Source organism: Paramisgurnus dabryanus, chromosome 6 (genome assembly GCF_030506205.2).
Source record: "Paramisgurnus dabryanus chromosome 6, PD_genome_1.1, whole genome shotgun sequence".
Taxonomy (NCBI): domain Eukaryota; kingdom Metazoa; phylum Chordata; class Actinopteri; order Cypriniformes; family Cobitidae; genus Paramisgurnus; species Paramisgurnus dabryanus.
In genome coordinates, this window is record NC_133342.1 from 48,759,981 (window position 1) to 48,775,554 (window position 15,574).

A 15,574-nucleotide genomic window follows, 5' to 3' on the forward strand; every position below is an offset into this window, starting at 1 on the left:
GAATGATTTTTACATCATTTTAAAGAAAAAACTCTAGACTACTAGATTCTATTTTGAAAAATCTTGTGAAACGTGAGTTTGGGATTTGTGGACTTAAAACCAGTGACTTAAAAATTTAGCTTTTTCAAAAACCACACATAAACATTTTTCTCTCAAAAATACAAACACGTACATACATGTTGCTCACATAATATTGTAGCCCAGTTTGTGCTGAACACTGTATGAGACTTTATTATGTTTTTAAGCAACTGAAATAAGCACAAATGTCAGTGCAGGTCAAAACTGCTCAAGGATGCCCAAGACCCCGGAGGGTTAAAAATGCTAAAATGTATCTTGAGTTGTCGTGACTAAACCAATATTGATGCTAGAATGTTTGTAAATACGTTTTTGGAAATTTTAAACTCTTCTCTAACCCTTAAAGTCAGATTTTACACTGTTTAAAACAGCCTGATCTCAAAAAATACATGAAATAGTCACGCATTATTTTGCTCAGTATTTCCACCATTTTACATGCCCCTGCCACGACTTTCTTTTCCGTGACAGTTTCACGTATTGGTTACTCAATTGTTTTTCATATTTTCTTACAATTGTCGCTTCGGTTTGGGGTTAGAACAACTTTCTGTTACATAAAATGACATCCTTACCCAAATCCAACTCTAACCTTAATGTCAGGCAACAATGGTTTAAAAAGCATAAGAAAAAATAGTGTAAACCAGTACTTTAAGTGACATCGTAACGCAAACAGCAAACCCCAAACCGAAGCGACAATTGTTTAAAAATAGGAAAAACCGTTGAGTAACCAATATGTAAAACTGACACTGAAAAGAAAGTCGTGGCAGGGGCATGTAAAATGGTGGAAATACGTGACAATGTCATGCAAAACTGAGCAAAATAATGCGTGACTATTTCACAGTCATTTGTGAGATCAGGTTGGTTTAAAACATGCCAAATCTGAAAGTGTGTAATTACATAAAGCCAATTGTTACGGTTAAAATCCAGGTAAAACAGGATGCGGATCCAAATGCAGTGAGGTTTATTAAAAATAACAACAAACAAGCAAAAACATAGCAGGTTTTCCAACAAGGAACTAGGACACGAAACACCATAACAACTAGCAACGATCGACATCAGACACTGGAAACACTAGGCTTAAATACACAGAGTAATCAGGGAAAACAAGACACACCTGGGGAACAATCATCACACGGACCAATGAACAAAAGAACTACAAAGAACTACTGACATGGATGACACAGACATGACTTCAAAATAAGAGTACAAGACAGGGTACACAGACAGAGTTCATTACATAGCCCCCCCCCTAAGAGCGGCTTCCAGACGCTCCCAGAGAGTCCACAATAAAGTCCAGGTGGGCGGAGGAATGGAGGTGGAACCAGGGGGAGGGACGGTGGGCTCGGACCATGAAAGTTCATAGGCAAGGGCCAAGGCGGAGCCGCGGGCGGAGGCAGGGACCAAGGCGGAGCCGCGGGCGGAGGCAGGGACCAAGGCGGAGCCGCGGGCGGAGGCAGGGACCAAGGCGGAGCCGCGGGCGGAGACTGGGACCACGGCGGAGCCGCGGGCGAAGGCTGGGACCACGGCGGAGCCGCCGGCAGAGCAGGAGCCCAGGGAGGAGCCGGCAGAGCAGGAGCCCAGGGAGGAGCCGGCAGAGCAGGAGCCCAGGGAGGAGCCGGCAGAGCAGGAGCCCAGGGAGGAGCCGGCAGAGCAGGAGCCCAGGGAGGAGCCAGAGGCCAGAGAGGGAGTGGATACCAGGGTGGTGCTGGTGGTATCAGGAACCTGGGTAAAAGAGAACAACAGAGAGAGGCCCTCTGGGCCAGGTTAGGCAGGGCAGAAAGTTCACATTTAGTCATCTTGGACCAGACAGTGAGGGCAAGGAGCTTGGGGACTGCCATCTTGGGACAGGCCGAGAGTTCAGTACTGGCCATAGTCTCAGTGACAATAACGAGTCTCTGGGGCATCGCGATGACCACACTAGCTGACCACTGTGGCTCAGATGACTCAGTGGGCTCAGATGACTCAGTGGGCTCAGATGACTCAGTGGGCTCAGATGACTCAGTGGGCTCAGATGACTCAGTGGGCTCAGATGACTCACTCGGCTCAGGGGAATCAGAAGACTCACTCGGAAACAGAACTCGAGAGAACAGCGTCTGTGCTTACAGCGGATTGCTCGGCCTTGGGTCTCTTCCTCCATTGCCGATGACGTGAGCAATGCGCTGGCTTCCTGATGACTGGCTCGAGTAATTTTTCAGTCTCCGCGGGTCTTTCGGCGGGGAACTGCCACAAATTCCATCGGCTACGGTTATGCAGGTAACCGACGAAGCCCCAGAAATCCAGTATTCGCAGCCCATCCACCTCTTGCTGCGGCACGGGTTCGTCGAGACATTCATTAAAATAGTTTTTAAGTTCCGAGTCACTGAGGTCCAGGCCACGCGAAAGTGACCAGAAAGTCTGCGCAAAACAGCAAACAGGTTGCCCCTGTTGCCGGAGGGAAGTCAGGTCGGCGAGTGCGTTCCACCATTCTTCCTCCGCGGTGGGGGGTGAAACGTGCACTCGGACACTGCTGAGACGGAGCATAGGGACACAGAGAACACACCAGGGAACTTGGGAAATCACGGGAACAAGGAATTGCTGCTGGATCCTGTTGGTCGATCGTTCTGTTACTAGTGATGTTACCAGTGACACCGAAGCTCCAAAGCGTGTGTCAAAAAAACGAACCGATTTTCATTGAAGCTTTGTATCGAAGCTTGATTCGTTCTGGCAAAATCACGTGACCAATGACGTCCGAAGCTTCGTTTCACACACACCCACGTGACTGCTTCGTTATCTGATTCAAAGGTTTAGAATTGTGCAATGCGTGGCGCGCCCTCATGGGTTGTATTGGAGTATTGCATTACACGGAATCGATTACTGTATAGTGAGTTTATGATATATATATATATATATATATATATATATAGTAGTAAAAAGACTTTTCTGCACCACTTAATACCATGATATATTTTTTAATTGGTTCACACTTTATACTTTTGAGTCAAGGTCTATACTTAATTTGTTATTTTTGTTTTGAGTACCATTCGCATGAAATGGAACATGCTTTGGTCATGTATTTAATATATTGTTACATTTATTTATGAATCTATCCTTAATTTGCCAATCCATTAAGTTTTCCTTTTATAATTAAATTAATACGCTGTTTGGTTGTGGAACATGTTGTGAAACAGCACTTTCACCAGCAGAGGTCCTCATTGAGCTCTGATTTGAAAAGCTTCGAGTAATGAACCTTTTTCAGATACAATTGGGTTGAAAGCTTCACTGCTTCAAGAAAGCTTCACTTCGCCATCACTATCTGTTACGGTTAAAATCCAGGTAAAACAGGATGCGAATCCAAATGCAGTGAGGTTTATTAAAAATAACAACAAACAAGCAAAAACATAGCAGGTTTTCCAACAAGGAACTAGGACACGAAACACCATAACAACTAGCAACGATCGACATCAGACACTGGAAACACTAGGCTTAAATACACAGAGTAATCAGGGAAAACAAGACACACCTGGGGAACAATCATCACACGGACCAATGAACAAAAGAACTACAAAGAACTACAGACATGGATGACACAGACATGACTTCAAAATAAGAGTACAAGGCAGGGTACACAGACAGAGTTCATTACACCAATATACTTCTAACTAACCTTCAACCGAAGGGGATTGACTGACAACTATGAGATTTCCAAAGAAAATGTAATTTTCGACTCTGCGAAAACCACCCTTAGATGTAATATGTTAAAAACAATAAATGTACCTGCTCTATCTATCCAGGCACGGTAGCCATTGAGTTCCCTCTCCACCTGTTGCTGGCGTCTAAGCTTCATAAATGCACGTCTGTTCTCCACACGCTCTCTCTCTTTAGCAAATTCCCTGTGGGCATAGACAATAAAGGGTCATTACAGGGGACATTCACACAAAATATAAGCAAATGTTTAAAAGAATGATTTTTGCTTTATTAAAAGAAAAGTATTTTCTTGTTTTTGCTAACCCCCAAAAATAAATATAAGTTACATTGTCAGACGAAAACCATTCAATAATTTTAAATCATTCAAATTTTAAAAATATATATTTTCTTACCCAGAGAGGACACCCAAAACTAGGTTGAGAACAAAAAATGAGCCAATTATGATTAGAGGAATAAAGTACATCCAATTCCACGTGGGTCCCAAAGCATCATTGGTCTAAGGAAAGATAAGAATATATAATCAACACAAAGGACAATTTGGCCCAATCCCATTTTTCTGTCTTACCCCTAACCCTTAGCTTAGAGTAGGCAAGTAAGGGCTATCCCAATTGGGGACTTACTCGCAAAACTAAGGGGTAGGGGTAAAGGGAAGGGGTAAGACAGAGAAATGGGATTGGGCCTTACAGTTATGTACTCTTCTAAATATATTCATGTTTTATTTATACCTGACAGCTTACAAATTCAGATTGAACAAAACATCAAATATTAGGTTTCTGACAACACTGACAACACATCAACTCTTCAAGTTAGCATCTTCATTCAGTAAGTATAGGTTAACCTAACACTTTAGAATGCATTTCTATACTTAATATACACTGTAACAAAAAAGTTAATTCAACCTTATTAATACATCATTTGTAACTTAATCAAGTTAGGTAAGATAAGAAACTTGAATATGTAGTTTATTAAACTTAGAATGCTAAGTTGATGTGACAAAGGTGAAGAATCAGTTATTGAGTAAGTACATAAAAAACAGTGTTTAAAACTGTCTCTATACCTGACCCAGATTTGCAATGGTAAGCTTATAATAATGATTAATAATTTGAGCTGTCGGGTCAGAATTTGCAAAAATTGTGAGTTTGAAGTAATTTGTCTTTGTGTGATTACATCATGTTTGCAAACAGAAAAATAAAAACAGCTACTACATCAAATGTGTGTACTGCTGTGAATGGTGGAGCTACAACAGTTACTTTGAGTTTAACTTGCCATCTAGATTGCAGCATTTAATCTGCAAAGTTTTAAGTGGTGATCATCCGGGAAATATCTCAACCCAGTATCACGAAATTGCGTGACTATTTCACGCATGGACCAGCGTGACAATGTCACAAACAGAAAGCGTGACATGCTCACGCTCAAACGCGGCAAAGCGTGACATTGTCACGCTGGTCCATGCGTGAAATAGTCACGCAATTTCGTGATATAGGGTTGAATATTTTGCAAACATGTCAATTTTACATCCAGGGAATCATCTGTTTTTAAAACCAAGGAAGCTTGACATGTGGAGAGCAGTCAAAAATGCAGTGCAACAGAGATCATACTTAAACAAAAGGTTATATGAATACAATGTAATAATTCATTTATGTATTATGTCAACTTTTATTTATTTATACATTTATTTTCTACACATTTTTTTCTTAATGTCTGGGTCTATGTGATAATAAGAGGGGCCTGTTTACCCTTTCTAGACAAATATACCAATTAGCACTACAGCAATTGAGCAAAGAGGCCACAACAGTAACATTAAAATGACATGGAAGAGATGATTGTGGATGTACATTTGAATAGTCCCTGACACTGCATACTAACAAGATGCAACAAATATTAAATTTTTCTGTTTACCTTGAATGCGATATATGAAATATGACACAATAAAAAACACAGCCAATCAGAGCAGTTTTTCAATTTGTGCACCCTCTCATGCTGCAGCTGAAGAGCATAAATTTATCTAAGGGGCTGTTTACACTTGGTATTAAGATGTGTTTTCATCGATCGGATCACAAGTGAACGAGAGAGACACATTACGTTTACACTTGGTATTTAAATCCGTCTCTTTTGTCCACTTTCGACCGCTTCTGTCCTGAATACTGTGAGGGGGTGGTCTGTGAGACCGTGGGCTAGTCTCTCTGCTGTCAATATAAACGCGAGCGGGAGTAATTATGAGTTTATATGGACGCAAACTAATATTATGTTGGAATCCGCTGCTTGTTTAGCAAGTAAACATGCTGCACAGTGTTTTTTTACTTGTATAAGTTAGAGCTTTCTTTGAATTTTCAGCGAAATTGATGAAATAGGATCGCGCAACTTTGACACGCTTTCAAAATTAAACTACGAAGATCAGCGGCATCAGATTTATCAATGAAAGGCTATAAATAGCGCGGTTCAACGTGTGTTCACGCCAGAAGTCAGAAAAGACGTAAAACTTGTGTTTAGTACCTCAGATTAGATAAATGGGTGGAGAGAAGGCGGTTGCATGTGGCTGTTCGAACACATTCAACCACATGTGCGTTTACACTACAAAAGCAATCCGATCGAATGGGGTTTCGACTACCTCTGAAAGTGGTTGAAAGTGGTCGAGCCCAAAACGTTTTGAACACTGTTTACACCTGGCATTAACGTCGTCCACTTGTGATCCGATAGATGAAAACGCATGTTAATGCCAAGTGTAATCAGCCTCTAAAATACTTTTGAAGTATTTAAAACTTTTCAGATCTCCTGGACTTTGCATTAATGGCCAAGTCGGTTGTGGAAGCCTGCACCTTCGACGCCAATGGTTGCTTGTCCTATGTTTACCTCTCCAGAGTGAGTAGACAACATGGCTTCATCTTCAGAGTCAGCAGACATTATGGCGCCACTTCAAAGCCTGAAGATAGGATGGCTGCGACACCAGAGCCAGCAGACAATATCCTCTCCAGTCTCCACCTCTCCTGAGCTTCCCGTTACGGTCAAGATGGCCTTTATCTCTTCTATGTTTCTTCCCAGGTTCCTGTCACCACCACCACCACCCTGGTCTTTATCTCATTTACACTGTGTATATCCCACGGGTTTAGCTGTCTTTTGTTACTGTGTAATATGTCCTTGTCTTCTTGTGTTTTCTTGTATTAAATATTGGATAAATTGGGGGATGGAACCATGTCTAAAGTCCACACATTGCGTATTAACAAACCTGCAAGTAGATTGGTGGCAAATGTCCCTGCATTCCAACAAAGAATATGGTCTAGAAACCTGTTTCACAAAGACGATTACACGCTTTGAGTAAAACATTACTTTTGAATTGATTTAATGGAAGACAAGGATCAAGTGCCCAATATAAACTCTCAAAAAGGACTTTTGTGCATGTATAAAAGTGAATAGGTTTGTAATAAGTGAAGATGTTAATGCTGATTTTGGAGTATCTTCTGGTAAAATGACTTGACTGAGTCAACAAATTCTTTATTACATTATGCATAATTGTTTTACAGTTAATTTTTCTCAAAGCAAGAATTGCTTTATTCAACAAACAAATTAACTTTAATTTAAAATAGAAAGAAGTGATAAGAACTAAAAAGTGATACTTAGTAAAGTTTATATAACTTAACCTATTAGACCTTTGTCTTTTAACTCTGTAAAAATTCATGTTTAGACTACAGACTCATCCCTAAAATAAAAACCATTGGTGACAGATTATTGTCTAACATTTGGAGTATAATAAAGGATAACTTTTAAAAATTATACAAATGGCTTCTGTGCTAATATTAGTTTGTTTTGTTCCTCCTTTTTTTCTCATGTTTTATGAGGATACCAGAGACTGACAGACCCTGCTCTTGTCCGGTCAGTTTAACCTATAAGAATAATAACCAATACCATGCCCCACACCAATCAGACAGTATAAAGAGTTTTGGTCACATTATATAATTCTGGCAATATCTCAAAAGCAGCAGAGACAGACAGACTCTGCTCTGGTACAAACCAGAATCTTCACCTTATAGGAAACAACGACTTCGGTCGGCAAGACAGACATTTATCAATTAGCCCAGAGGATCCCAAACTTTTCATTCCATGACCCAATTATTCAAGTATAATCTATCTCAGGATTCTCAAGTGAAACACTTTATTCCACTGTGCGAACCACAAGTGGGTCCTGACCCACAGTTTTAAAACTCCTGCATTAGCTCATATCCCAGCCTTAAGGTGCCATTAAGACTTCGTTCACAGTGCAAACATTAATGCTCAATTCTGATTTTTTGCTCAGATCTGATTTTTTGACTGTTCACATTAAGTGAATAAAATCTGACAGCTTTGCGAACTGTTTGTGGCCCTGAACTGCATCGCATGCACAAAAGAACAATACTACTTCACGTGCAGTAAGCGGTAATATGGAAATTAACATGGAGACTGAGCGCATGTGGTGGACTTCATACGGAGCTGCGCAGACCGGCCAGTCGACGCGTTTTATGTCAGTTCCATGGAAGCGAGCGAAACGAGCTGAGGCAGTCTACTCCCGGGTCATGTGCGGGTCCGTCATCTGGCCAATGCTTCAGGAAAGTCAAACACACTTATTTGCATGTTAGGGGCTTTCATGTATAAGGCGATGTTCAACAGAAGCTTAATGTTAAATGTCTTGAATGTTTTTAAATGGTTTTGCAGACATACCGTTGGTGCATATTTCTGCAATTGTGACACATATCAATCAAGAATGACATAAAAGTTGCATGAATTCCGATATGACTGTTCAGACTGAGGCTGCATTGCAAAACATCCGACCTGTATCTGATCTAAAACCACATATGCAAGTGGTTCAAATCAGAATCAAAAATATCAGATTCCATGTGGTTTTTGCTGTTCACACAGTCATACAAAGACACAAACACGGGTCACATATGAGCTGAAGATCGGATTTTGATGGCAGTGTGAACATAGTCTAAAAGACAGGACCTTAAACAACTCATAACTGAGGACTTTCACTGATTGTTGTATAATAAAAAACTCACATTGTACAGAACAGCAGTCCATCCTTCCATGGTGATACACTGAAATACTGTGAGAACAGCAAACAGGATGTTATCAAACTGAGTGATGCCATCATTGGGCCCAATCCATGTGGCACTACAGGTGTATTTATCAGGACACTTCCTCACTCCACACGCAAACTCAACCTCAGATGAATCCACCGTCTCATTATCTAAAAGAAACATTGAGAGAAATATTAAACCATGTTAGAAAGCTTTCCATAGAAAATAATAATAGCTAGTTATTGTATATAGTAATTGTATATATTGTATATCTGTCACGAATTTACAATTAGTACAGTACTGTGCAAAAGTCTTAGACCACAATGTCATTGTCTTATCAATGGTATAGTAAGTATATATTATTATTTCTGAGTCTCTTAATTAGAATATAACCAGAAAATACAGAGAAATATTGTACGCAGTATTAAAAACAGAATATTTAATATTTAATAATAGCAGCATTTTGTGTAAGCTCTTATTACACTTGATAAAAAAAAATTAATTTCAATCTAATGACTTTGGAAATTGAACCAGATCAGGAGATCATTAAATTCCTAAAGGGCCCTATTTCGTCGTATTGTTCGTTCTTGACCATATCACGGAGATCAACTGGTAGTGCTAATTGATATGACTTCACTACCTCTTCCTGAACAACACTTCATTGTTCAGCTCCAAACGATTCAACTCCTTGAACCACAAAATTAATTCAGGAGGAATGGTCTTAGGTCAGGGCTTATCATTGGATTCCAGCTGCTTGATAAAAATTCTGATTTCTAGATCTGCTCACTGCCTTTTCCTTAAGTCAAGTTCAGACAAGCGGCACATTTCTATAGACCGGTAAGTATCTTCCTGCTGGAGTGCTTGAGGAAAGGCATCCACTTTAATCGCGAGAGATTCGACTAGAGTCACTGGTTAGAACAAGGAATCAAAATCATTACACAGCTGACAAACTTGTTGACAGTCACAGAACGCTTTTATTGCTTTTGATGAAACAATCACATCATATGTCAAGTGATGGTAAGCAAATTGCCTGATTCTTGCCCTCTCTTTTCTTGTTTCCAGATCATTATTAAACTCCTCCCGTGGACATCTCGACAATCCATCTACATCCTTATCCCTAATTCTAACCTGGTATTGGACTTTAAAGATAAAAGTCGATAGACTCAACAACCACCTCTAGCTGTTAGGCCACAGCCCACTTCAACGACAAAAAATACAACTTGTGTGCATGGTGTTTCTCTTTGCTCCTGATAAGTCCCCGGCTTGCATAGCAAATGACTCTTATCTGTATATTTTGTTCTTAAAACAGTGCTGCACCAAGGCCGCTTGTACTAGCATAAGTGTGCTACACATATGGCAGCTTGGGGTTGGCAAATCCTAACACTGGAGCAGATGTTAGTTTTGCAATGACAGTGTCAAATGCTTGCTAACACTCTTTGGACCATATTTCTCCAAATTGTTATTTTGAATTGAAGTACTGCTTAGTCTTATCTGTCTTTCTATGATCCTTTTGCAGTGGAGAATATCCAGACGAAAGATCATTAAGAGTCTTCACAGTCTTTGAATAGTCCTGTACAAACCTCCTGTGTAACCTGAAAATCTGAGAAGAGATCTAAACTATCCCTTAGATTCTTCATTTTTGGCCAGGTTTTAAGGGTTTCTACTTTCGAAGGGTCAGTTTCCAGCCCATCTTGGGATACAATATGGCCCAACTATCTGACAGATGTGTGATAGAACTAACACTTTCCCAGTAAAAGCTTGAAACCTAACTCTCCGAGTCTTTTGAGCACTTATATAAATCTTGTCTCATGTTCCTCCAAAGTTGTTGAAAAAACTATGAGGTCATCAATGAACACAAGGACTTCCTTCTCATTTAGGTCTCCCATACAACGATACATTAGTTGTTGAAACGTACATGAAAAGGTACATTTGTGATTCCTTGCAGTATTCGATTGAATTCCCAGAAACATATTGGACATACGAAAGTTGTTTTCTGCTTATCAGACTCTTCCATTTCAATAAGATAATAGCCTGACTTAAAATCTAGGACTGAGAACCATTTTGATCCGGTTGAGACTGAAAAAGCTTCTTCCAAGTTAGAAAGTGCATAGCAATCTTTTATGGTCTGGGAGTTCAATTTCTGTAAGTCAATGCACAGGCACACAGTTATCTTTCTTCCGATCAATGACTAGTGTAGAAGAAAGTGTAGATTCCGACTCCCTGATGACAGAAGCTATTGAAAAAAATTTCTTACTTCATCCATATACTGAGGGTGAATAGGACGAGCTTGATGTTTGAATGGTGTTTCATCACAAAGCTTCATCATGTGCCTCACTTTGTCAGTGTGACCATAGTCCAAATCATTGAAAGCAAATACATCAGGCATGGAATTTTATAAGGATGCTATCCATTCCTTCCATTCAGGTTATAGAGGGGAGTTTCCCAAATCAATATGGATCTTGGACTGATTTAACTCCATCATCTCATTTTCAGCACTATACTTGGAAAACTCTTTCCCCACATCTCTGTACAACATGAGCGTCAGCGATGACAGCACTTGGAGGAATAATTAGGTCAGTTTGGGTTTCATCTTTCATCAACACTGGTAGCTGCACTTACGCTCTCTTGCAGATAGACTGTGTAGGCTGCTTGCCAGTAGAAGACCACCAGCTATGGAAGATTGCAAAGGTGGCTCCACTGACACCCACTTCTCAAACAAGAGACCTTTCACATGCATAAGTCCATCCAGAAGTACAGTACAACCTGCTGGCACAACACTGGTTGGTTTCCTTTTAACTTCTTACATCCCATAGTTGAGATGGAAGCTTGCCGGTTCCTCTTCTACAGAACATTGATGACAGCTTGATTGCAATAGAAGAGTGACTTGCAAGAAGAGAATTCTCTTGCTCCATCATTCTCAGTCTTTGTTTCACTTGGACATTCATGGAAGCTGAAGGTTTCTCTAAATACATCTCTTGTACTCTTGGGACAAGATGAGTTCTGAGCTTAGTAACTTGTTAACCATATTATGGAAAATGAAACAGAAACCCCTTATTGGGATATACTCAAATACAACAACAAAGTAAAATGTAATGCTATTTTGAACCCTAAACAGACAAGAGATCTGTTTACTGCCCCAGACAAAAACCTGGGCACAAGCTCTCTCTCTCTCTCTCTCTCTCTCTCTCTCTCTCTCTCTCTTTCTCTCTTTCTCTCTCTCTCTCTCTCTGCGCATGTCTGAGCGTCTGTTGAGCGAGTGTGAGGAGCGTGTGGTGAGTCCGAGTGTTTTTGTGCCTATGTTATTTGTGATTATTGATTTCTGTCTAAATTTGTATGTTGTGATCTGCACTTTGTTGCGTCGCGTGGTATTTGCTGTGCTTTGGGTGCTCTTTGCGCTGAAGGTGCTTGGCCCCGGTATTGCTGCTTGCAGCTATATTTAGGGGCCAAGCACCTAAGGTGCTGAGGCACCTATTGTTATGGTCAGTATTATTATTATTCTTCTTCCCCAATGGGAGTCTATGGCAGCCCTATGAACCGTAAGTAGGAAAATGATGAAATTTGGCACAGTTGTAGTGGTGGTCCTAAAAATTCATGTGATCAAAAATGGGGTCTCTAGCACTAACTCTATAGCGCCACCAGCAGTGCAAAAACTCAATGTTCAAATGGTTATAACTGCTGATCCGTTTGATCTATGAAAAATCAACTTAGTACACGTGATTTCTCTCATCACGCTTATAGTTTTTAATACCTTACAGTAAGACTCCACCCATTACAATTGCGGTCATTTTGAAATGTACAGTGTTTCGTTTTTTCGCTACTCCTCCTTCAAATTTTGTTAAATCGTTATGAATTTTGGCACAGATGATCTTTGGAGTAAGCTGCACAGAAATGACTGAACAAAATTTGGATTTTTATCTTTGTTCAAAAGTAATACATGCGCAAACTTAACAAGGTTGACGCAAAAATAGTTCTGAAGCTGTATCTCGGTCATTCTTTGATAAATCGAAATTACATTTTGTACACTTCATGTAGACTATGAACTGGGGGTCCATGCCTAATTTGGTGACAGCGCCACCTATGGGTCATGAGATATGAAAAACTACTGAAATGTTTGTCAGAAAATTATGATATTGGTGTCTATGAATTCCTTGTCTCATGCTGAATCTGTTGATATGTAGTATGCATTGTTTGACCACACCGCCTGTCCCCCATTTTGAAATTTGTCATAAATTGTTATATCTTTTGAACTATTGGACATATCCATGCAAAAATCGGTAGAGAGCTTCGGCATGACGTCCTGTAGGTATCTGGGAAGTCAGAGTACAGCGCCACCTAGGGTTTATAAACTATAACAGTTCTTATAGAACTGCTTATAACTTCTGAATACTTTGTCTGATATATCATTTTCTTTGTGAAATTGGATTCACTGGTTTATGCTGATCGCAACGATACCTCGTTTGTTATTTTCCAACGTTCTGTTCATGTGTTATTGTAAGTCATATGGTAAATGATTTTTTCGCTACTCCTTTTAGAAATGTTGTTTATTTTATGCCAGGTTCTGCTCGTATAATGTTTGGAGTAATCTGCACAGAAATGACTGAACAGATTTTTGATATTCTTTTCTCTTTCTAAGAAATACTACTCCAAAGTTGCCCGTGCCTGTGAGGTTGTCTATTTGTCATAGTATATTAATGTGACTTTATATTACATTGGTTAGCATTACTATACAGAATGATCTTCTTGTCTTCAATCTCACTTGAGCTTTTTGATTCTCATATACTGCTCTGCACTGTCAGTTCTGCATCTGTGTTGATTGGCATATGTCAATCCTTGTAGCTCCTAAACTCTTTTCTGCTGCCCCTTGAGCTGTGTCAACTGAGTTGCGCATCTAGTAAATCACATGCCATGAGATTCTACGGTCATGGGTTCGAATCCCATCCGTGTATCTGTAAGCTCGTTTCTGCTGCCACTTGAACGTGTCAACTGAGTAGCGCATCTAGTAAATTACATGCATTAAGATTCTGAGTTCTTGGGTTTGAATCCCGCAATGGGCATGTATTAAGTTCTTCGATTAAAGTTTTGTTCTCTCTCTCACCAATTCTTCGCAACCTGTCTGTAGTTCACATATGTTCTATTTTTGCCGTGTTTGCCGTTGTTGCTCTGCACTGCGATGGTTCTGCTCTGTGATTGCTGCGTCTTGTGTGCTTGATGCGTTGTATGTTGCTTTCTGTGCTTTGGGTGCTCATTGTGCTGAAGTTGCTTGGCCCCGCAATTGCTGCTTGCAGCTATATTTTTATTTGTTGTTTTGTAAGATACCATGTGGTGTCAACAAAAAAAACACATTGAAACAAACAACAACATTGTGAAATATTTTTTTACAGTGTACACAGCAAAACCACCAGTGTTAATTTAACTCTATGAGAGTTGATTTCAACACTATATCAGTGTTTATATAATTCTCACTGCCCAGAGTTAAAATAACACTCCAGCTAGTGTTAAAGATTTTACTCCACCTTGGTGTTGATCACTTTACTCTGATAGTGTTAAAGAAATAACTCCAAATACTGCCTTTAAAACACCCATTAGTAGTTAATTACACTTAAGTAGACTCAATATTAAAACACTGATAGAGAGTTACTTGAACACTGAAAATAGAACTTCATAATTCATCTTTGATTATTAATGAATCAAATGAAACAAAGTTATTGACCACAAATTTATTTAACAAATTTATTTGACATTATTAAATATTTATATTGTCTTATATATAAGTATCACTTGTGAACTTTTTCAACATTTTCAGAAAGTGGTTAAGTATACGGTCCTTTCAATTTTGCCAAGGAGTTTAAATAAATTGTTTTAAAATCCATGTCTGACACACATCTAGGGCAAATCACAGCAAATCTTTCACTAAACATTCTGTTAAACAATACATCACAAAAAGTAATCACAATTTTCTTCAGCACATATTAATTAGAATTTTGGGCGAGGATAAAATGCATCCTGAAACCTTAAATGAGATACTAGTTACCAGCTAGTTAAAAAAAAGTTTGCTCTCAGCTCTCGATCTCTAGTTTTCCCAACATGTAAACTGTTGTTTGATTAAATTAGTGAAGGAGTCCATCATCATACATTACTTTAAAAACAAAATCAAATGCTAAAAGGGAGCCTTCCGACTGACAGGGTGAGATTCTTATCAAAAGCCACGTCAAAGTTCTCAAATCTGGCTGCAGATCCTGCCAACAGCAGTAAGGTACGGTTGTGATCTTACTCGTTGCTGAAGATGTTCTTCAAGGCTGGTACAAAGACTATAAAAGATAAAGAAAAGCAGTTATTATATTAGACCTATACATCTGCATAACATTGAGAAAATCATTAGAAGTACAGAGCCACACAGACAGATTTAGAAAGCAGGCTCTCCTACTTACCTTATGATACACCACAAGCCTGCTCACTGCAAATCTGATGCACTGATTCCCTTGAGGTGATGGTGGAAGGAGATGGAGCAGTAAAAGCAGTGTTGCCATGTCACTATCCCAGTCTATGATGCTCTCACTGATTCCTTGTAGGAGTCTTCCTTAAACAAATAAACAGAAATGTCACAATACTGTACAATACATAATAGAGGTCCACCGATTTATCGGCCGATTTTTGGCATATTTTAAAAAATCGGCTTTGGCCGATTTTGCTGCAAAATTAGGCCGATTAATAGGCAGGCACATCTGCGGGCTCCTAAGCGTTGTTGTAGAACTCGTGACGCTGCCTCTTGC

At 39.6% G+C, this 15,574-nt stretch overlaps 1 protein-coding gene across 1 annotated transcript in view; it reads right to left on the reverse strand.

The window, feature by feature from the left end:
* Positions 1–15,574, reverse strand: part of cacna1eb (calcium channel, voltage-dependent, R type, alpha 1E subunit b) — a 301,888-nt gene that overhangs the window by 174,910 nt on the left and 111,404 nt on the right. Inside the window, exons 6-8 of the mRNA XM_073815042.1 lie at positions 8,784–8,974; positions 4,149–4,252; positions 3,826–3,941 (exon numbers count right to left, since the gene is read on the reverse strand). Coding sequence (XP_073671143.1) covers positions 3,826–3,941; positions 4,149–4,252; positions 8,784–8,974 — 411 coding nt within the window. The remainder of the gene's footprint in view (positions 1–3,825; positions 3,942–4,148; positions 4,253–8,783; positions 8,975–15,574) is intronic.